This window comes from Medicago sativa, chromosome 3, assembly GCF_051527215.1.
Source record: "Medicago sativa cultivar Bolivia chromosome 3, Bolivia_mono, whole genome shotgun sequence".
Taxonomy (NCBI): Eukaryota; Viridiplantae; Streptophyta; class Magnoliopsida; order Fabales; family Fabaceae; genus Medicago; species Medicago sativa.
The window spans coordinates 65554807-65576628 of NC_140751.1; the positions used below are offsets into that span (position 1 = coordinate 65554807).

At 35.2% G+C, this 21822-nt stretch overlaps 1 protein-coding gene and 1 pseudogene across 2 annotated transcripts; one reads left to right on the forward strand and one right to left on the reverse strand.

Moving 5' to 3' along the window:
- Positions 1-2288: 2288 nt before the first annotated feature.
- LOC146939253 (isoleucine N-monooxygenase 1-like) lies at positions 2289-4560 on the forward strand (annotated as a pseudogene). The gene is made up of 2 exons (XR_015031603.1): positions 2289-3334; positions 3678-4560. The product of XR_015031603.1 is annotated as an isoleucine N-monooxygenase 1-like (transcript).
- Positions 4561-6809: 2249 nt separating this feature from the next.
- On the reverse strand, positions 6810-9911 carry LOC146939254 (isoleucine N-monooxygenase 1-like). The gene is made up of 2 exons (XM_085753003.1): positions 8868-9911; positions 6810-7592 (listed from the first exon to the last, which is right to left on the reverse strand). The coding sequence occupies exons 1-2, from the start codon at positions 9825-9827 to the stop codon at positions 6954-6956; spliced, it is 1599 nt and encodes a 532-aa protein (XP_085609129.1). The 5' UTR covers positions 9828-9911; the 3' UTR covers positions 6810-6953.
- Between the last annotated feature and the right edge of the window lie 11911 nt (positions 9912-21822).

Below are 21822 nucleotides of genomic sequence, written 5' to 3' on the forward strand. Positions count from 1 at the left end.
GTGTTAGTAAATACACTGTCTTAAAATTTTCTTAATAAATTTTGTCACTGTATCTATCATTTCCCAAAATATATTTCATTCAATCAACTTCAATTTTATACTGATTAGTTTGAATTTGCTTTTTAATATTCAAAATACAACTTTTAATGCTATAAAGATGTATTAAATAAAGCATGTTCACACGCAAACCGATTCAAATAGGTGCTTTAAGTTTGAATTAAAGCTTTACGGTGTATAAAATTAACAATTTAAAGAATCTATATTTGAAACTTAAAAATCTTAAAGATGAAACCCGATATTATAGTCAAACTTAAAAAATCGAGAGATGTATTTGGCATTTATTTTAATTACATCATCCTCATCTTGATACTATCATTCTTCGATCTATCTAACGAATTTTTGGAAGGACTCCATTACTCTACCTAACAAATTTTTGGAATGACTGGCTAGCTCCCTTTGTTGGTGTGGGAACTGTCTAAGGACATTGACCTGCCCAAGTCAGGTTCAATGCTGGCAATATAATCCGGGACCGAGAGAATAAAAGATATTGACGTATTAACCGTTCTGACCTCAAGTTCAAAATATGGTGTTTTCGAGGTAAGTACTAAAGAATCTGTTAGCCCTCTACATTGGGCACCAAAGTGTCAATTTTCAACCAATGTAAACTTTTTAGTTTAGCAGACCAATTACAATAACACCTAATGGGACAAATTGACAAATTATGTTAAAAGGTAGGTAGTTATGTAACTTTCAAAAACTACTTATTATTAGAAAAATGATAACTAGTGTCTTAAAAGGTACTCCCTCCGTCTCACAATAATTGTCTCTTTACCATTTTTTCTTTTTCTCAAAATAATTGTCACTTTAAAATACCAATGCAACATTTATTATTTTTTTCCTTTATTATACCCTTATTTATTGAGTTTCATCCAATTTAACTACTCCACTAACTACAATTAATAAGGGTGCGTGTTTTAGTAAATGATACTAATTTTCCCATCAAAATCAACACAATTAATCATTTTCATAATAATCGTGCACAAACTTTAAACGACTATTATTTAGAGACGGAGGGAGTACTATTTTAGAAAATGAGTATATAAATAATTTCTTGAAATTTGTATAATCAAACTATCACATATTTTAGAGTTAATGGTGCTTTACCCCTCGTAATATAGATCATTTCCGGTTTTCCTCCTGTGAATTTTTTTTTATTTACCCCTGTAAAAAAAATTGTGTTGGAATACATAGGTCATTCAAAAACAAAAATTTCTGCAAAAAAAGAGTTGGTTTTTGAGTGACCTATTAGGGGGTATTCCAAAACAAATTTTTTTACAGGGGGTAAATAAAAAAATTTACAAGGGAGAAAATCGAAAATTACCTATATTACAGGGGGGTAAAGCAGTATTAACCCTATATTTTAATAGAGGACTGTTATTCATCGCGAGGTGTTTCTTTAAGGAGTTCTCGCGAAATCGTTGTCAACCAATCAAATTGGTGGGGGGAAATAAATTTGGATGGCCCGGCTACAAACCTGATTTAATAACTAAATATATTTGCTACTTTTTTTTGACAAAAACGAAACGATATTCATTCATTTAAATTGATAGAGTAGATCAGATACAATAAGATGTTCAACAATGCTAAAACGTAAAGGATGAATCTGCAAATAAACTCACATCACCCAAATTAATTGCATACGACAGCAAACGCAAACTGCCTACAAATAACATGATTAAATCTTAGTCACCAAATTACTCATGTTTCCGATTCTGCAACGTTGACGCCCAAATCATTGATCGAATCTGTAATTGACTGAAGTCGACCATTCAATAGAAATCAAACGAACACCGCAACAAGACACGAAATCAAACGTCGCACAAGACGACGAGCAACACAACACCACACTCAGACGACAAAATGACAAAAAACACACAAGGAAAAACTTGATAGATGTGAAAACTATTTATTTAGATTGAAAGAAAAAGGGCAAAAAGATGTAGATGTGTGATTCGAGGTCAAAAACGACCTAAAACCACACTTGCTTGATGAATGAAGGAGAAAGAAAACTTAGAGAGAATATAGAGTTTCTCTCACTAAAAAGCTAGGGCCCGCTAACCGTATTAAAAGAATATTATGGTTGTCACTAACAGATGTAAATATATTTGCTGTAGCACATTTCTCATTTTAATACCTACATTAGAAAGTTCTTAACAAAAAAAAACAAAATAAGAAAGTCAATTAGAGTTCTATTCTATTATAAATGAGACTCAGATTTCTCATAAGTAACCAAGCTCAACCACTTAAAACATATTGTTCCTTTAAAACTTAAACCTTGATTATTATATTTGTTTGAGAATGATTTGCGAAGGTATGAATTACACTACTAGTTTCCTCTGGTTACCATCCCAGTCCTTTTGGCTTTTCTTCATTGATATGCTTTTTGGCTTTATGATAATCAAAACCATAAGATACTACATTATTGAGAATCCTAACACACCTAAACTTCCCCCAGGTCCCAAACCATTGCCTATAGTTGGTAATCTTCCTGAAATGCTTGCAAACAAACCTGCAGCTAGGTGGATACACAAGACTATGGAAGAATTGAACACTGAAATAGCGCGTATCCGCCTAGGAAATGTCCATGTTATCCCTGTTACTTTTCCCTCCATTGCCCGTGAATTCTTGAGAAAACATGATGCTGATTTTGCATCAAGACCAATAAGCCTAGCTAGTGAAATCATCTCAAATGGCTACATGACCTCAATTCTTGTACCCTATGGCGAACAATGGAAAAAGATGAAGAAAATTATTGTTAAAGATTTGTTCTCTCCACACAGGCATCAATGGCTTCAAGATAAAAGGAACGAAGAAGCCGACAATCTTATGTTTTATGTGTACAACAAACGTAACAATGGTGGCCTTGTCAATGTAAGGATTGCTACTCAACATTATTGTGGTAATGTGTATAGAAAACTATTTTTCAATACAAGGTACTTTGGAAAAGGTATGAAGGATGGAGGGCCTGGTCTTAAGGAAGTTGAACATGTTGATGCTGCTTTTGTATTGCTTAACTGTGTTTTAGCTTTCTCTGCATCTGATTATATCCCATGCTTGAGGTTACTTGACTTAGATGCATGGTCATAAGGGCAAGGTAAAAAATGCAATGAGGGCAATCAACAATTATCATAATTCCCTAATTGAAGAGAGAATCAAACAATGGAATGATGGATCAAAGAATGTTGAAGAGGACTTGCTAGATGTTTTGATCACGCTGAAAGATGTCAACAATAATCCGTTATTAACAATGAAGGAAATCAAGGCACAAGTTATTGTAAGACTTCACTCACTGGCTTTTCTTTTTCAACCAACGCTAACACATTATAAAGAAAATGTTAATTTCCTAGCCAAAAGTGGAGATTGAAAGAATAAAATTTGAATTTAATGGACATAAACTCTCAACGTAAATTAAGTTTTACAGTAACCAGTAATACACACACACACACACACACACACACACAAAACAAGAAGCACTTGTAGTACTTGAAACGAAAGGGAACAAATTTCTATGTAGCAGCAAACAAAGAGAACCACGAAAACACCAATTCTGATATGTATGATCAATTCATTTTTTCTCAATTAAACTCATATTATAAGCACATTAAACTACTATGTAGGAATTGATGATGACAATGGTGGACAATCCATCCAATGCTGTTGAATGGACATTAGCTGAAATGTTAAATCAACCAGAACTATTTCCAAAAGCCACAGAAGAATTGGACAATATTGTTGGAAAAGATAGACTGGTCCAAGAATCAGATATTCCTAAACTAAACTTCTTGATGGCTAGTGCAAGAGAAGCTTTCTGCCTGCATCCCATAACGGCTTTCAATGTTCCCCATGTCTCTACGAATGATACAATGATTGGAAATTATTTGATACCAAAGGGTAGTCATGTATTGCTTGGAAGAACTGGTCTTGGGAGAAATCCAAAAGTTTGGACTGAACCCTACAAATTCAAACCAGAACGTCATCTTAAGAATGATGGGTCTAATATAGCTTTGACAGAGCCAGAATTGAAGTTCATATCCTTTAGTACAGGAAGGCGTGGTTGTCCTGGTATCATGCTTGGCTCCACAATGACTATAATGCTATTAGCTAGGTTACTCCATGGCTTCACTTGGAGTGCACATCCCAATATATCAAGAATCAATCTTTTCGATTCCAAAGGTGTTATATCTCTTGATGAGCCACTAACGGTTGCAGCAAAGCCACGATTAGCAGCAGAATTGTACAACTTTTCATGTAAGTGAAGACAAGAAGCCACGATTAGCAGCAGAATTGAAAAATAAAATAACTCTTAACGTGCATTGATGGCATGTATATTCTGTTTTCCAATAGCCTTCCTTAGCAAGTTTCTTTCTTTGAACTTGAATCTTTGACGCTGAAAGACTTGTAACTGATTGCTTGAAAGACTTCTTGAACACACTTAATATGGATTAGTTTTTAGAAGTTGGGATAACTTGAATTTTGAGTAGCTGTAGACGTTGCTTTCAATCTCCTTATTTTGATCTGTTAGTCTTCAAACTTGTCTTGTTCTTGATTTTCAATGAAAATAGGTAACATTTCGCTTGAAACATTGTTATTCAAAATTTGAGGTGCTCCCTATTGACTTTTTCCAAAAGAATTTTGATTTTGACATTTTAATTGAGTGCGGGAAAATGAATCGCCTTTTAAGAAGAAAACATTTGTAACCTTATTTCCATCTCAATCGTGGGAATCGTAACGTCCTCTCACATTGCCTTGGTAATTGGCCCAATTGATACCTAGTTTCACACGACTTCCCAAGTTTCATTCTCCACAATATGACTTTATGACTTCATGTTCGTGTGAAGAAAATCTTCTTAGGTTTACTTATAAATATTTTTGTCAATTATAATTTCATATTTCTAATATAAGATTCCCAATTTGCAATAGCAAATATCTTCTTCATTTAAAACCCTCACAAAAATTCATGTTTCCTCTAAAGGTAATGAGGATATTGAGAAAGAAACATTTGATTATGTTCCTTAACTTGAGGAAGACGATGCCATATGAGCCGTGTGGCGATCTCAGGTATTCCTTTCATTATTCGAGATCTTGATGTTGTTTCTGTAGGACCACTCTCTTCGTCTTCAACACATATAATTGTTCTTTCCGAGCCATCCTAATTTTCAACTTAAAGGTTTTAAACCTCTTATAAACCCAAAACATCTTCCTACCATAAAAGAAGCTTTTAGGTCAATGTCTGGAAATGCTAATCCACCAATTCACACTTATGAGAAGATTTTGACAAGGGGAAACTATAATACATGGTTAGGAAATATTAATCGTCCGGATAACACTTATAATACATGGTCGGAAATAGATAGGTATTTATGACTTAATCATGCTTAGTAAATCAAACTTGTATTGCGACTTTGCCAAAATTTTAAGCTCTCTTAATTTTGAGGACCCTTCGAGTTGTACTTTCCATTTTACTTATGACACTGACACTTTGTTTGATATCGATGAACTTACTATACTTAAACCGACTAATAGAATTTGGACTCCTACTTTCGAATATGAAGTTGATTATAAACTAGACATGAGTTCCACTAGTTATATAAAATTTATTCAGAACAATTAGTTGAACTCCAAAGTAGTTTCAAATGAGGAGCATGTTTCCTTCCTCTTGTTTTAGCTTCATACCACTGAGTTTTCTGTTCCAAACCTGTTACCATTAAAAAAACTTTACTGCCTTTGGCTAGAGTCATCCGTAAAAGGACATCAATTACTTTGGGCAAGCTTAATTTATCTAATCTTTATGAAATTTTAAACGGCTTATATATATGATGCTCTTTTGTAGGTGGTTCCTTTTAGCTTTTGTAAATGTGGTTGAATGTTGTTTATTACCAAATTTAAGAGACGTCATCATACCTTATGATAATCTTTATAGTAGTTATCTGGTACATTAACCAAGCATAACAATCCCCCATAATCTATCCTTGCTTAGAAAAAAATATTCCGAGTGGTTTCTCAACCTTACACCACAATATTCACTTATCCCCTTTTGTTGGTCGAAGAAAAGGTCCCACTTCGTTCAAACAAAGGAATTTCGATCAAAAATTAGGATCTGCAGATGTCCCTATGAGAGCCTTTGGAGAGATTTTCTTTTTGGTATGTTTCTCCCTTCTACTTACGGCATTATAGAGTCTTTTCATACCAACCTCAACTAATTGCTTAACAGTTATGCCTTTCCCAAATGATACCTAGTTCCATCCTTCTCTCCACCAAAGATGTCCCTAGCAAGATGACTTCTTCAACTTTTGAATCAATTGAAGCAAAATGAGAGAAAATGAAATTTGATTTCATTGACATATCCAAAAGTATATGTTTGTTTTTATACTAATGAGTTTTAGCAAGTTCGGAACGAACATTTCAAGGCCATCTCAAAGCCTTTTGTTGACTGCTTCTCTATTCCTTCTGATGAATATTCTTCTTTGTTGATTCAAGATCCTCAAGCAAAGATCTCAAGCACACATATTGTTGGAAATATTCGATTTTAAATATTTCAAGATTTCATAAATTTTATGGAACTTAGAAATACTGTTTGCTTTGCTACTAATGTTTTAGTGAAAAAAATTAAAACTAGGAAGTTAAACTTTTATTTACTTAAAAAATTCCGAGCAAATCCTTCAAACAGAAGTGAATTTGAGAATTCTTGTCTCAAATTTCCTCTTTTACCGAATGCCTTAGCTTTTTTTTCCCTTTTTTTTAATCAGCAATTACAATTAAGACGCAAAACAAGACAAAGTGTGTCGTAAATAGGAGAAAAAACAAGCATCCAAAAACAGCCCAAGCAGCCAAAACAAACCTAGGGACGGCCACACCAGAGGCACAAAAACACACACGGTCTTCGCTTCTTGTCTTCACTTACATGAAAAGTTGTACAATTCTGCTGCTAATCGTGGCTTTGCTGCCAACGTCAGTGGCTCATCAAGAAATATAACACCATTCGAATCGAAAAGATTGATTCTTGATATATTGGGATGTGCACTCCAAGTGAAGCCATGGAGTAACCTAGCTAATAGCATTATAGTCATTGTGGAACCAAGCATAACTGCAGGACAACCACGTTTTCCTGTACTAAAGGATATGAACTTCAATTCTGGCTCTGTCAACGTTATATCCGATCCATCATTCTTAAAATGACGTTCTGGTTTGAATTTGTATGGTTCAGTCCAAACTTTTGGATTTCTCCCAAGACCACTTCTTCCAAGCAGTACATGACTTCCCTTTGGTATCAAGTAATTTCCAACCATTGTATCATTCGTAGAGACATGAGGAGCATTGAAAGCCGTAATGGGATGAAGCCGGAAAGCTTCTCTTGCACAAGCCTTCAAGAAGTTGAGTTTAGGAATATCTGATTCTTGGACAAGCCTATCTTTTCCAATTATATTGTCTAATTCTTCAATTGCTTTTTCAAAAAGTTCTGGCTGAATTAACATTTCAGCCAATATCCATTCAACTATGTTTGATGGATTGTCTACCGTTGCCATCATCAATTCCTGGCATTTAAAATTAGTTTAGTTTGAATCTACTAAACATATATATCTAATCAGATCTCACACAATGTTTCAAGCTTAATGGTTAATGAACTTCACCAAATGACAGACTATCGAGAGAACCCAAATTTCATTCTTAGCTGAAATAATTATTGTTAGACTAATATAGCTAGACAAAATTTTAAAGGGTGAAACATAATTAAAATTTATGTTAGACTATTTTATACTCATTACATGCAAAGTAAATTCTTAGTACCTTTTCATCTTTTTTTTAAATTCATAGCAAAATAGAACTTATGTATAAAAAAGTACTAACCAAATGCATGTAAAATTATTAGTACTTTTTTAATCTTAGTAGCTTTTTTCATGTAAAAATATCTCCTCATAAAAAATAATATACATCTTAGTACTTTTCTTACAAATGTTTCAGAGGGTTGTATATCACTTTTTTCTTAAATGAACTATTTTTAGGGTAGCAAACTTTTTTAGTCACTATAAGTTTAAACTTGTTTTATAATAACATTCAATAAAATTTACTTCTTTTACATATCACTCGTATCATTACACTTTTATAATTGCATTTTTAAATTAATGGTATTATATTAAAAGTAAAGGACTTTTAAATCTTAGATGTCAAGGGTTAAATTTAATTCACATCAGTTTATGTTCGTTAAATTTGAATGTTACTTGTACTTACAAAAGTACAATAATCATATTAGGGTTTATATTGTATTAGTCATGCTTTGAGAAGGCTCTCAAGGTTTGTATTTATAGCCCTCTATGGGCCTGATTTGTGGTTACTTAGGCAGTAAGTAATGAGGGTATCTTATGTATTCGTGGCGCGCTCTAGAGGCTTCTAGAAGTAGGTTGAGGCGGCGCTCTGAGGAGAGTGCGCCTTGGTCCTTAGAGCCCTTCTGGAGGGCGTTGATGCCTCTGAGAGGGTCTAAAAGCCCTTCTGGAGGTCTTTAAGGTCCTTAGGAATATATTGACGGTCCATTACTATCCTAATCTCTACTTATGGTTAGGATTTTAACTTTTTTTTTGCAATGGTAGGAGAGATATAAGAAATGATATTTGTACAACTATTTTAAGATAACTTTTGGATAACCTTATCTCTAATACCATCCTCACATGTTCTTACTCTTTCTCTTCTTATTTCTCTCTATTTTTTTTGACAAATAAAATTAGAGAAGAAGAAAGTTGTCCAAGATATTGTCACAAAATGGTTGTAGATATATATTACTGCGAAAAGATATAGGAAAGTGAATGAAGTCTTACAATAACTTGTGCCTTGATTTCCTCCGTTGTCAATAATGGATTATTATTGACATCTATTAGAGAGATCAAAACATCTAGCAAATCCTCTTCAACATTAATCTTCGATCCATCATTCCATCGTTGGATTCTCTCTTCAATGAGGGAATCATGATACTTGTTCATTATCCTCATTGCACTTTTTACCTTGCCCTTGTGGCAATCTAAGTCAAGTAGCCTCAACCATGGTAAATAATCAGATGCAGAGAAAGCATAAACATGGTTAAGCAATGTGAAAACAGCATCAACATGTTCAATTTCCTCGAGACCTGGCCCTCCATCCTCCGTACCTTTTCCAAAGTATCTTGTATTAAAAAACAGTTTCCTAAACACATTACCACAATAATGTTGTGTTGCAATCCTAACATTCACAAGGCCACCATTGTTGCATTTGTTATACAAATAAAACATAAGATTATCGGCTTCTTCGTCCCTTTTGTGTTGAAGCCATTGGTGCCTGAGTGGAGAGAGCAAATCGTTAGCAATTATTTTCTTCATCTTTTTCCATTGTTCGCCAAAGGGTACAAGAACTGTGGTCAAGTATCCATTCGAGATGATATCGCTCGCCATGCATATCGGTCTTGATGCAAAATCAACATCATGTTTTCTCAAGAATTCATGGGCAATTGTGGGACAAATAATAGGGATAACATGGACATTTCCTAGGCGGATACATGCTATTTCTGTGTTCATTTCTTCCATTATTTTGTATATCCAACTACTTGTAGGTTTATTGGAAAGCATTTCAAGAAGATTACCAACTATAGGCCATGGTTTGGGACCGGGGGGAAGTTTACGTTTTATAGGGTTCTCATTTAAGTGGTATCTTAAGGTTTTGATTACCATATGGCCAAAAAACATTACAAGGAAAAGAGGCCAAAAGGAATGATGGAGTAATCTAAGGAAACTATGAGTGTAATTCATAGTTTGGAAAAAAAATTTCAAAAACAAAAACAATAAGCAAGGCTCAAAGGAACAATGTGCTTAATTGATTGAGCTTGCTCACTTATGGGAAGTTGGAGTCCTATTTATAATAGAATAACCCGTAAGATATGAAAATAATAAGCAGCTTATATTATTTTATATATATTTCCTGATATTTTTTCAATTTATCTCGTTAGTTTCGACTACTTTAGATTGATAAGATTCTAAGGTCTTCGTATATATGTAAAAATTAGTGTGCACCTTTTTGTTTGAACCAAAACGCCATTTTTCGCTATTTGAAGTAACTATTAAATCAAAAATAATTTTGTAACTTTTGAATAACATATATGTAAATTAACAAGGTGGGTGTAAATTAATTTCTCTCTCTAAAAAAAAAAGGTGGGTGTCAATTAAGATAGATATTTATAATTGTGTGCATGTTTTTCTTCCTTGTTTTTGCTTTTTTTGTATGCTTGTTTTTGTTTTTCTTGTTTTTATTTTTTCATTTTTGTTTATATATGAACCATGCATGTTTATAGTGTGACTTTTTAATGAAAATTACAAAACTAACCCCCAAATTACTAGTTTTAAATAATAATGATGAATAGTTTTATGGGTGTATACTTACTAATTTACATCTTAATCTTTTTCCATGGGAAAATAAGTGTAGGAGGCATTATGAATTTCATAGAAATTAACCTAGTATTAAATATAATAAGAACCACTTTAATATTTAAGTACTTATCCCCTCAAAAAAAAGAAAAGAAATTAAGTACTTATGTTTTTTGTGACTACATTGTAGGGTATAGGAGGCGCAGGTGGGGAAACTGCAGTGAGATATTTTTCTTCCTTCGGTTCACACATGTACATGTGTGATGTGCAAATATCAAAAAGGCATTATTAATTAGGCTTAAGTGCAGTTTTGGTCCCCTTATTTTTAAAATTTCTCAATTTTGGTCCCCCTATTTCTAAATCAGCAATTTTAGTCCCCATATTTTGTGAAATTCAGAAATTAAACTCATCCCTTGCCACTTGTGCCGATGTGGCACATTAATATATGATGTAGCATTTTCTATTTTAAATAATCAGTGCCACATCATAATATATTTAAAATAAAAAACAATATTATATTTGTAATTATTTTTTTTGAGGGATTTATATTTTCAATTATTGTTAAGCAAATAATTAAAAGAATGGATATTGAAAAAGCCAAACACTGTTAAAACGACAAAATCAAACGCAGAAACATGAAAAGTGATTATTACTTAACCGCTCAAGAACCCTAAAATGCCAAAACTCCATTCTTGCGATTCTGGAACCTAAATCATAGGATTAGTAAAAATAAGAATAGAACAGTACTGCAGGATATGGAAAAGAAGCTCAACAAACACAAAGAAGCTCAAAGAAGGTTGATATGGAAAAGAATAGAACTGCAGGATTAGTAAAAATACAAATTATCATTATATTGACAGAGCAGTACAATAATCATAATCGGAGATGAATATTCAATAAACCACATGATCATGGATATCTTTATGAATTGTAGGAACCGATACTAAAAAAAACAATTTTCATTTTGCAAAGTTATTCTTGTCAAAATTATAGAATAGAAATAGACAAAAACTACTTCTATGTTTCCATGCTAAGCATTAGAGACAAATAGAATAGAATCGCAAGAATGGAGTTTTTGCATTTTAGGTTTCTTGAGCGGTTCTGCAATAATCACTTTCATGTTTCTGCATTTGATTTTGTCATTTTAACACTGTTTGGCTTTTAATATAATATTGTTTTTTATTTTAAATATACTATGACGTGGCACTGATTATTTAAAATAGAAAATGCCAAATCATATATTAATGCGCCACATTGGCACAAGTGGCAAGGGATGAGTTTAATTTCTGAATTTCACAAAATAGGGGTACTAAAATTGCTGATTTAGAAATAGGGGGACCAAAATTGAGAAATTTTGAAAATAAGGGGACCATAACTGCAATTAAGCCTATTAATTAAAGGCATATTTCGGATTTTTGGTTCATTTAGACTTTAATCGATTTTGATTAAAAAAAAATTAGAAGAGTGAAAATTATAAAAAAAATTAATTCTAAACGTGTCTCAAAATAGAAATGCTCGTGGCCAAATTTATGGGTTTGTGAGGTTTATTCATATTAAAAATGTTGAGTCCCCGTGCATGAGCTTAGCTCAGTTGGTAAGGACAATGCATAATATATGCAAGGTTCGGGGTACGAATCCCGGCCACTACAAAAAAAAATATTAAAAATGTTGAAAAGCTTAAGATAGCTTTGAATAATGTTTACTTAGGTCAGAATAAGGTGTGGAAAAATGTTGCGCATTTTGATAGGTTTGGAGAGGTTAGGAAAGATTTGTTACAGGAGTTTGAGAAGGACATGAAATTGGTAGTAGTGGGAGGAAAAAAATAAGTTGGAAATTGTTGATGAAAATGAGAAAAAAAATGGGAAAAATAAGGAAAAAAAATTATTGAGTGAGAAAAAAGAGAGGTTGGGAATGAAGTTGGCTAGAAAGCAGGAGTTAGAGAAGGTTAAATTGAATGCAAAAATTTGTGTGGAGGAAAGGGAAACTCAAAGATTCGGTTGAGACGAACTCTGAAAGGAATGTTACGCGCAAATTTCAGTCAGATAATGATGATGTTGTTTGGGCAAGCAAGGGTTCTTTGGCACGAGTCCTACACAGGGAATTTATTTCTTCGGTGCAACAAAAAATTATTAACGTAGGTTTTGATAATGAGTGGGTGTTATCTAGAGGAGGAGACAATGTAGTTTTATTGTAATATCCCGCTCGTCAGCTAAAGGAAACTTTATATGTTAAATGTATCAGAGGACTAAGGTACGTGGAAAGCGCTTATGATGGAAAATGTTAAGTACGATGGAAGATATTACTATGTGATATCAGATAAGTATGGACTTATGTATCAGTGTCGAGTCAGACGCGATTAAGAAGAAGGATATTTTGGGAATTCGCACGTAAGGAGTATTTAAGCATGTTTGTACCCAAAATATTCATTTTCCCTTTCACTTTCTCTCTCTAGGTTTGAGAGAAAGAATTTCTCTCTTCCTTCTCTCTAGGATCGCCTCTCTCTCTCAATCATAACCTACCAAACTTCTTTCTAATGTGATCAAGCATGGTTTTGGGTGGCTTAGCAAGCAAGAAACTTATAAAGGAAAGGATTAAAGCATGGTTTGGTGGAAAAGCTAAAGATCATGCATGAAGCAAAATCTAGGGTTTGATGCTAGATGCTTGAAGAGATGCAAGAAACATGTTTAGGTGAGTTCCATAGATAGTTTACCACCCTTTGGTTGTGTAAATTCATGTTAGAAAGTATTTTTTATGTTAATGAGGGGTTTTAAACCCTAATGTCCCTTTTATCAATTCTTGTCGATTACATGTTAGTTTGCCATGAAATATGTTATTTAAAGTCAATATATGTTGCTGGATGATTATGGTGCATTGCAGGATCGAATTGGACGAGTTTTGGGTCAAAATTGCAAGTTTGGTACCACAGACCCGAAGAAACTCGCTAATAGCGAAAATTTCGCTATTAGCGAATTTCTTCAGACAGGACACGCCCCACGGTCGCTAATAGCGACTTCCTCTAGACCATCCAACATGCTTTTGGCTTGTTGGTTCATTGTGGGGTCGGTGGTGCATTCCGAAGCTTTTCTTTCAACATTTTACAACTTTATAACCCCAAAACAACATCTAGGCAATGCACATAACATCAAACGATTCTTGAAATGAAAATCATGGCAATCTTAACATGAATGGCAAGAGTGATTCAAGAGAGTTTAAGCCAATTTACACGGGTAGCAAATGAATTAAGAAAGGGAATGAATATAGAGCCTCGACATAGTTGTTGAGAACTAGCAAGATAGCATGAATCCCTAGGTATGTCAAGTATAGTAATGAATGCATATGTAAGTAAGACGCGAAGTGTAATCTCTTCGCACATGAGCTAGAATGACTTAGCAAGTATGCAAGTTGTGGATTGATAGGTTTTTCTCTCCACCATGAATATGTATGTACATGAACAAGTATGAGTTTACCGCAAATCGGTTTGATCAAGGTTCCGAGGTAACAAGCAAGTGTGATTAAGTTTAACCTATACGAACGACAAGACTATGACTATTATAATGTAGGTGGCATGTCTCTTGCTATCCACATCAGGGGGATACAAGGGGTTCTCATGATGAGAACGATTCAAGCCGTAAGGGACCCGCATGTCACAGAGTAACAAGATGTAGGTGTTCGTGTCTCTTGTTATCCATGTTAGGGGGATACGAGAGGTTCTCGACCTAAGGGGAACGGTTCAAGCCGCAAGGGACCCGCACGACACCGAGGGAGTCCGATGTACGTACATCGGTCATGTATGGGATTGTTCTCGGGGTTACTCCACCCGGGGCTCTCCGTAAAATGAATCAAGATAGTAACTGTTTGTTCAACGCTAACATAATGAATGAACTTATGCACGACTATGTATGTTATGTTTATGATTATGTTCACGATTATGTAAGAGTGATTACATGTATGATTAAGTTAAGAGCAAGAGCATTAGATGCTACGAGACAAGTGCAAGATATGAAATAGAACAAGTAAAGAATGTTACACCGATGACGATCTTAGGTTTCCCCTAATCGTCCGGTTTAGAATCATGTTATGATATGTTAAGCTTAGGCCTCGATACGTAGATCGTATTCTTGGCAATGCGGTTTTAGATACCCCTTGACCGCCATGATATGTATAGGAAGTGAAGCCTATAACAAGTAAGATGAGCCTAAGATGGGTCTAGTATGCACTACCGTCTAGGAAAGCATGAGCATACACGTATAATCAACCGTCAGGTTGTATTGTAGACACGTGGTGACCGTAGGTTTCCCCTTGAGGTTGCCTATAGCCTAGGATTTAGGGGAACTCACTGAGACATTATGTCTCATCTCAATCCTTATTTGTTTCAGATAAGCAGGATGATTATGCATGTTCGTAACCGGATGGATGTTTCATCAAGGGTTCGTTCGTACCGCTGCAGGATGTTATGGTCATCAAGGATGTATTTTTATGTATGGACGAGATGTATTGTATTATTATTTACACGAACGTGACTTGTTGTAAATATTATTCATTCAGAAAATTTTATGTTGTATATTTTTAATGTATCCAGTACTAAAAATAACGTTCATGCTAAACTTTCTAGATACGTTTAGTATGGGTGTTACATTTATTCTGCCCTAGAGAAGATGATATGATGTCTGCTTATCATGAAGCATCATATTTTTTTAACATGTTTTTTTTTCCAAGGTTCGTGCTTGGTCTTTGATGGAGGATACGGTGTATGAAAGAGGTGTTTGGTTACGGATTTATAGGGTGCCTTTGCATGTCTGGCATATTAATTTTCTTGAGTTTGCTATTTCTTCTATTGGGAGGCTTCTGAAAATTGATTCTTGTACTTCTAACTTGGAGCATCTTGATTTTGCTCGTATTCTTGTGACCACACAATCATTAGATACTTCTAACTTGGAGCATCTTGATTTTGTCTATGACCTTAAAGATGATTGGAAGCATTCAACCACTAAGGTGAGGTACATGGTAGTGACTATCTCAGTCGTGTTTCTGCCACTATTGATGTTCAACACCAACCTGTTTCTTCTCCAAAAGACTTTATTGCTTCAGACAAAACAGGAGGGCATTCAGACCCAATTAATAACATTGCTCCTAACGGTGTTCCAGTTAAAATTAAATCAAAAAGGCCTCATCATATCCCAACTCTCGCAAGCAGCATTCGATTTCGAGGTCGTGGAGTTTTGAATGGATTAAGGATCATCACTTGGGGGATATTGGTGTCATCTTCACTCATAATGAAAATAACAAGGTTGATCAAAAGCACATCACAAGGGAGTTCCTAGATCTCAAATGCACACCTCTTCTCTGGTTAGTATGAGGCATGTTGCTTGAATGTCGCTTTAAGACCGAAAAGTTTTACTACGGATTTTCAAGAAGTATAAAAAGAGGAAACACAATCAATTCTCTCAACAAGGGCAGCGCTGCCAATTTAGATTCATTGGGCACAAACACTTCATCTTCTAAATCATCTGGTGGTGATTGGCGAAACTTGGTTAAGCTTCATGATAAAACTAAAGTGTGACGTAGGGATATTATGGATATTGTTAAAGCTATTAAGTTAATGGTGAATGCTCTAACATGTTTCAAGTTCTATCTCGGTCAAGTAACCCTGATAGGAAGGTGAAGGAAGTAGGTGATCTTGGTGTGCTTGGCGTGGAGAAAAAACCATGTTTCTTCTGCTGGTGGTTCAACTGGATGTTAGTTGTTGTTTATGTGTTGTTAGGTGATGGCGGTCAAAATGAAGTTTATTTCCTATAATATTAGATGGTTGGGGAGTTGGGAGAAGAGAAAGTAAATTCAGAAGTTTGTTAAACAACATCGTCGTTGGATCTTATGTGTCCAAGAGACTAAGTTGGAAGTTATTAATGAGTTTTTATGTTTATCTCTTTGGGGTAATCAAAACTTTGGATTTTCTTACAGACCTTCTGTGGGGCCTCTGGAGGAATTTTGACAATTTGGGACAAGGATAAGGTTGATGTTAGAATTACTCGAAGTATGGCTCATGTTATTATTATTCAAGGTTTTATGGTGAAAAATGGTGGAGAGTTTTTTCTTGCTAATGTTTATGCACCATGTGATTCAGTGGGTAGATAGGATGTTTGGTTTCATCTTGGTATGATTTTTAATAACTTCAGTGAGTTGAGTTGGTGTGTGTGTGATGATTTTAATGCCATCCAGTCTTCATTTGAACGAAGAAGTAGAATTGTTGGCTCAAGTGTATTCTCATTTAAACAATTTCATTGATGGTAACATTCTTTTTTATCTTCCATTTTATGATAGGAATTTTACTTGGTTTAGAGGGGATGGTGTCTCTACGAGCCGTCTTGATAGATTTCTCCTATCTGATGAATGGTGGTGTCGTTGGCCCAATATGATTCACCGTGCTTTAATGCGCGGCCTTTCTGACCATTGTCCCATTTTGTTATATATGGAGGAAGAAAATTGGGGACCTCGTCCTAGGCGCATGTTAAGGTGTTGGGTGGATTAACCACGTTACAAGCAAATTGTTAGAGTTAATTTGCACTCATACCAGGTTAACGGCTGGGTAGATATGTTCTTAAAGAAAAGTTAAAATAGATTAAGCGGAGCCTGCATAGTTGGAATTAACACCATACTTTAAATAATATTGAATATCGAATTAGCAATTTGCAAGAACGTATTTCTTCTCTTAAGGCTAAAAGGGGAGGAATATGATCTTGAGTTGGATGAGGTTGAGGAGTTACATTCTCTGTCCGATAATTTATCGTCTTTATCGCGCATCAATACCAGTATGCAATTGCTTGAATCTAGATTACTTTGGTTAAAAGAATGAGATGATAATTCTAAATTTTTCCATGGCATTATGTCTTGTAGACGAAGGGCGAACTCTATTGTATCTTTATCTGTTAATGGTATTGTAGTGGATGGTGTGGATGATGTAAGAGTGTGGTGTTTAACACTTTTCTTCTCATTTTCAACCAGTGAATGTGGAAATACCTAGTGTTAGTAATCTTGATTTCAAAATGCTTAACTTAGGGCAATGCGGCGAGCTGATCAAACCATTTACAGTTGAGGATGTGAAGCAGGAAGTTTGGGGTTGTGATATTTTTATAAGTCCCAGATCAGATAGGGTCAAGTTTGGCTAAATCAAGGACTTTTGGCCAGAATTAAAAGATAACTTTTTGCACTTTATTTCAAAATTTCACATGAATGGGAAGTTGTCATAAGGTAATGATAGTTCTTTTATCGCTTTAATACTTAAAATTGAAAGTCCTCAATGCCTAAATGATTTTCAACTCATCTCAATGGTTGGAAGTTTATACAAGGTTCTTTCAAAGGTTCTTGCAGAAAGATTGTGTTGTGTAATGGCTAGTATTATTTCAGAAACTGATGCGTCGGATTAGTGTAATTGCAAAATGGAAAGTGTATTAGTCATTTTCATCAAGTAATAAAGTGATAAGTAAAGTATCGTATCCACAGGGATTGTCCATTCGTCCAAACAATTTGCGTTACGTATTTTTATTAAGTTGACCGTATAAAAGTTAAGGGTTAAAAAGACTTGTAATTTTTATCTGTTTGCAACAGACCAAGTTTACCTGTTTTGGTTGCAGAAAAGTAAGCAGCAGTTAGGATTCTTCGAATCCCCTCTGTATAATCGTTGTTGGATAATAAGTAAAATATATGTCGCGTTTATTTATCTTAGGTAGGCTGTACAAGTAATGAGGTTGTTGGGATGTTCCTAATTAGGTAGGGCACCACTTGACCCAACGGGTTCTAGCCACTGGGTATCTATTTAGGCTTTTCCCTCCGATGGCTAATTGCACCTGCTGATCGCATGGTGATCATTACGCGTGGGGTCTTGCTAATTCAAAGGTAATTAGACATAAACTTTATATTGGCTTTCTAGTGTTTCCCAAGGCAATGAAGGCCAATGTTCCCTTAGGTCTCTACGCTTTCTTAGTAGTTCTACAAACGGGCAGCCCTAATCTACCTTTACCTTACTAAGGGTTTCAAGAGAATGGTCATATTAGGTTGTAGCTTTAAGTCGGACAGCTAGATGCTTGTTTCCCTAATTACTAACAGTTAATTCCTAAGTTCGGTAAGGCACCACCCGACCTAACGGTTTGTATCCACTGGGTACCTACGCCTAGGGTCAACAATTATTCCAGTATCTTTGGCTAATTAATAATTACTTACTTCCTAGACAAATAGTTATCAGTAAAGGGATATGAATATCAAGATATAAGCATCCAGTTAGTGACATAAATATTAGGCCCTGTGACAGCCTAAGTACCTAATCTAGGGTTGTACCTCTCACAGAATTAAAACTACTTCCTAATAAAACTTAATAGCGAAGAAAAGAATAAATAAAATAAAATAAATGACATATTAAATTAAATGAATATCCAATAAAAATATACAGATGTTCATCTCAGAACTCTAACCTAAAAATATTTAGTTACACATGGTAACTAAAAACAAATTACTAAAGATAAAAACATACCCTAGAAAATCAAGGAGAAGATAGAAACTCTCATGATACTCCAAAGTTGCCTTCTTCTTGAACTGCCACAGTTCTGAATGAGAAATTCTGAATGAGGAAGGTTGGTATTTATAGTGAGAGTTCCTACCTGGGTTTAGGCTAAAAGTGCGGGCTCTACCCAAAACGGAAGCAGGAAAAGACAGTTGCTCCCCGAGTTTTTGCATGCACGGGGGGCATGACAAATACCATAGGCGCATGAGAGTATGGCAAATGACATGCCTTATGCGCATGGCTTGCTAAATCATGCCCTAGGCGTTTTTCAAATTCCCTCGGCGCATGGTGTCTTTCTTCTGGGCCCAATCTCCAATTTTCTGTCGTTTATAGGTCTTCGTCTTCAAATAACTTGCATTGGTACTTTGGGAACAGAATTCCTCCCATTTGTAAGTCTTCTAAAACCTCTTGTATCTTTATTCTTGTCTCTTGAATCTTCACAATTCTTCGGATGTTCTAGATTTGCCGATTTGCATGATTTCTTCGTGAATTACTTCAAAAAAAACCCCTAAAATTGTTATGTTTTGGGAAAACTAGAATTACATACTCAATTCAGAAAACATTACAAAAGTCCCAAAATCATAGGCAATTGTTCTAATACTCCTCCTATTTTGCAGCTAAATCCTACTAAAATAAACTGAAAAACATGCTAAGAATAACGTAAAATGAACTGTCATCAAAAACTCAGTCGGCTTTTATCGATGGTAGACAAATCCTTGATGGTATTTTGATTGCAAATGAGTTGGTGGAGGATGCTAGGTGCCTGAAGAAGGATTTTCTCCTTTTCAAAGTTGATTTTAAAAAAGCATTTGATTATATATATTGGTCCTATCTTGAAGTTGTGATGAAAAGGATGAATTTTCCTACCTTAAGGCGTAAGTGGATTATGGAATGCATTTGTACGTCATCAGATTCAGTCCTTGTAAATGGTTGTCCTACAAAGGAATTTAGATTTGAAAGGGACTTGAGGCAAGGTGACTGTAACGCCTCAGCTTGGTGGGCATGTAACGCCCGAGGCTGATGAGGGTGGGGAGTGGTCCGGCTCTTGGCAACTTCTAGGCAAAACAGAATCACATTAGAATGATAGGGATCCTGAAGTTGTGCAGGTATGGGGCTGCATGGTTGAAGGAAGGCTTATAAGAATTGTTTGGTACTACCTATATAAACAAGATGCATCTTCTTTTCAGTAGCTCGTTCCATAAGAACTCCACAGTTAAGCGTGCTTGACTTGGAGCAATTTTGGGATGGGTGACCTACCGGGAAGTTTCTCGATAAAGCGTGCGGGAGAGGACAAAACACGCTGAAAAGACTCGTGTTGGTTTGTGGGGTCAGTCGGCAATCCTGAAAGTAGTCTGGGATGTTACAGTGACCACTTTCACCTTTTTTATTCTTAATAACACCTGAAGGTACATCAGGACTGAAAGTAGTCTGTGATGTTACAGTGACCACTTTCACCTTTTTTATTCTTAATAACACCTGAAGGTTTGCATGTGATGATGAATGCTTTGGTGGAAGTTGTCCTTTTCACTAGCTATAAAGGAGGTGTTGATAACCTTGCCTCAATTACTCATTTACAATTTGTTAATGATTCCTTGTTTGTTGGTGATCATAGTTAGGCAAATATAAGAGCTCTAAAGGCTTTGCTCCTTATTTTTGAGGAATCATATGGACTCAAGGTGAATTTTCATTAAAGTATGCTAGTCGGTGTCAACATTATTCATGATTCTTGGTTGGCTGAGGAAGCTTCTGTTTTTAACTGTAAGTTGGGAAAATTACCTTTTCTTACCTGGGATTACAAGGAGGTCCCTCTCAAAGTCAACTTGTTTGCTTGTCGTCTGTTTCGAAATCGGTTACCAACAATGGTCATCTTATCAAGGAGACACATTCTTCAGCATAACGCTCAACCATATGGGTCGGTGCGGTTCTATGGGAAGTCTTGATCACTTATTCTTGTCTTGTGCCTATTTTGGGAAAATATGGGATGACATCTTGTATTGGCTTGGCTTCGTAATGGTTAAAGCAGCGCAATTAGCATATCATTTTTACCAATTTGAAACTTTAGGCGGCTTTTTAAAACTGTCCGCTTAGTTTTTGATCGCATTTGTCTCTATTGTGTGTGGGAAATCTGGAAGGAAAGAAATGCTTGGGTTTTTCGTCAAAAAGAGTCCTTGTTACAACAACTGCTTGACAAAATTAAGCTTCAAACTTTCTGGTGGCTAAAAGCAAACCGCAACACTGCTTTTAACTATCACTTGTGGTGTCTTAATCCTCTTAACTGTCGGGAGATCTTTTTGTAGTGAGCTTCCTTTTGCTTTTGTTCATTTTATCAGGCCATTGATGTAATTGTTTTGACTTTCCTGTTTTCAGACACTCCTTGTGCTTGAATTGTTAGGTTTTGTGAGTATTTAAATTCCAATTTCGCTTGTTCAAAAAAAATTCCAATATTACATAACAAAAGTAATGTGTTCCATTTCAAACTTAAGTTTGCCACATGCCATTTCGAGGTATTATCCCTTAAGAGTGTATGCTCATCACAGTTTTACCATGTACAAAAAGCTGCCTCGTTAAATTTAGCAGTGTTGTTCGGTATAAAACTACTCTTGACCTCAATTCTAATTTATGGATTTGAACTTTTGTTGTTTTTTTGTCAAGTAGTCCGGTGGCTAGAAATTCACATTTATAAGATGAATAAATGGCATGTCTAAGGTTTGAACCTGACCTCTACATATATTATGCAATGTCCTTGTCAACTGAGCTTAACTCATGAGAAGGTTCTTTTGTAGCTTTATCATACTAATTTATGTTTGTCCTTCTGTATAGCTAATACGGAGG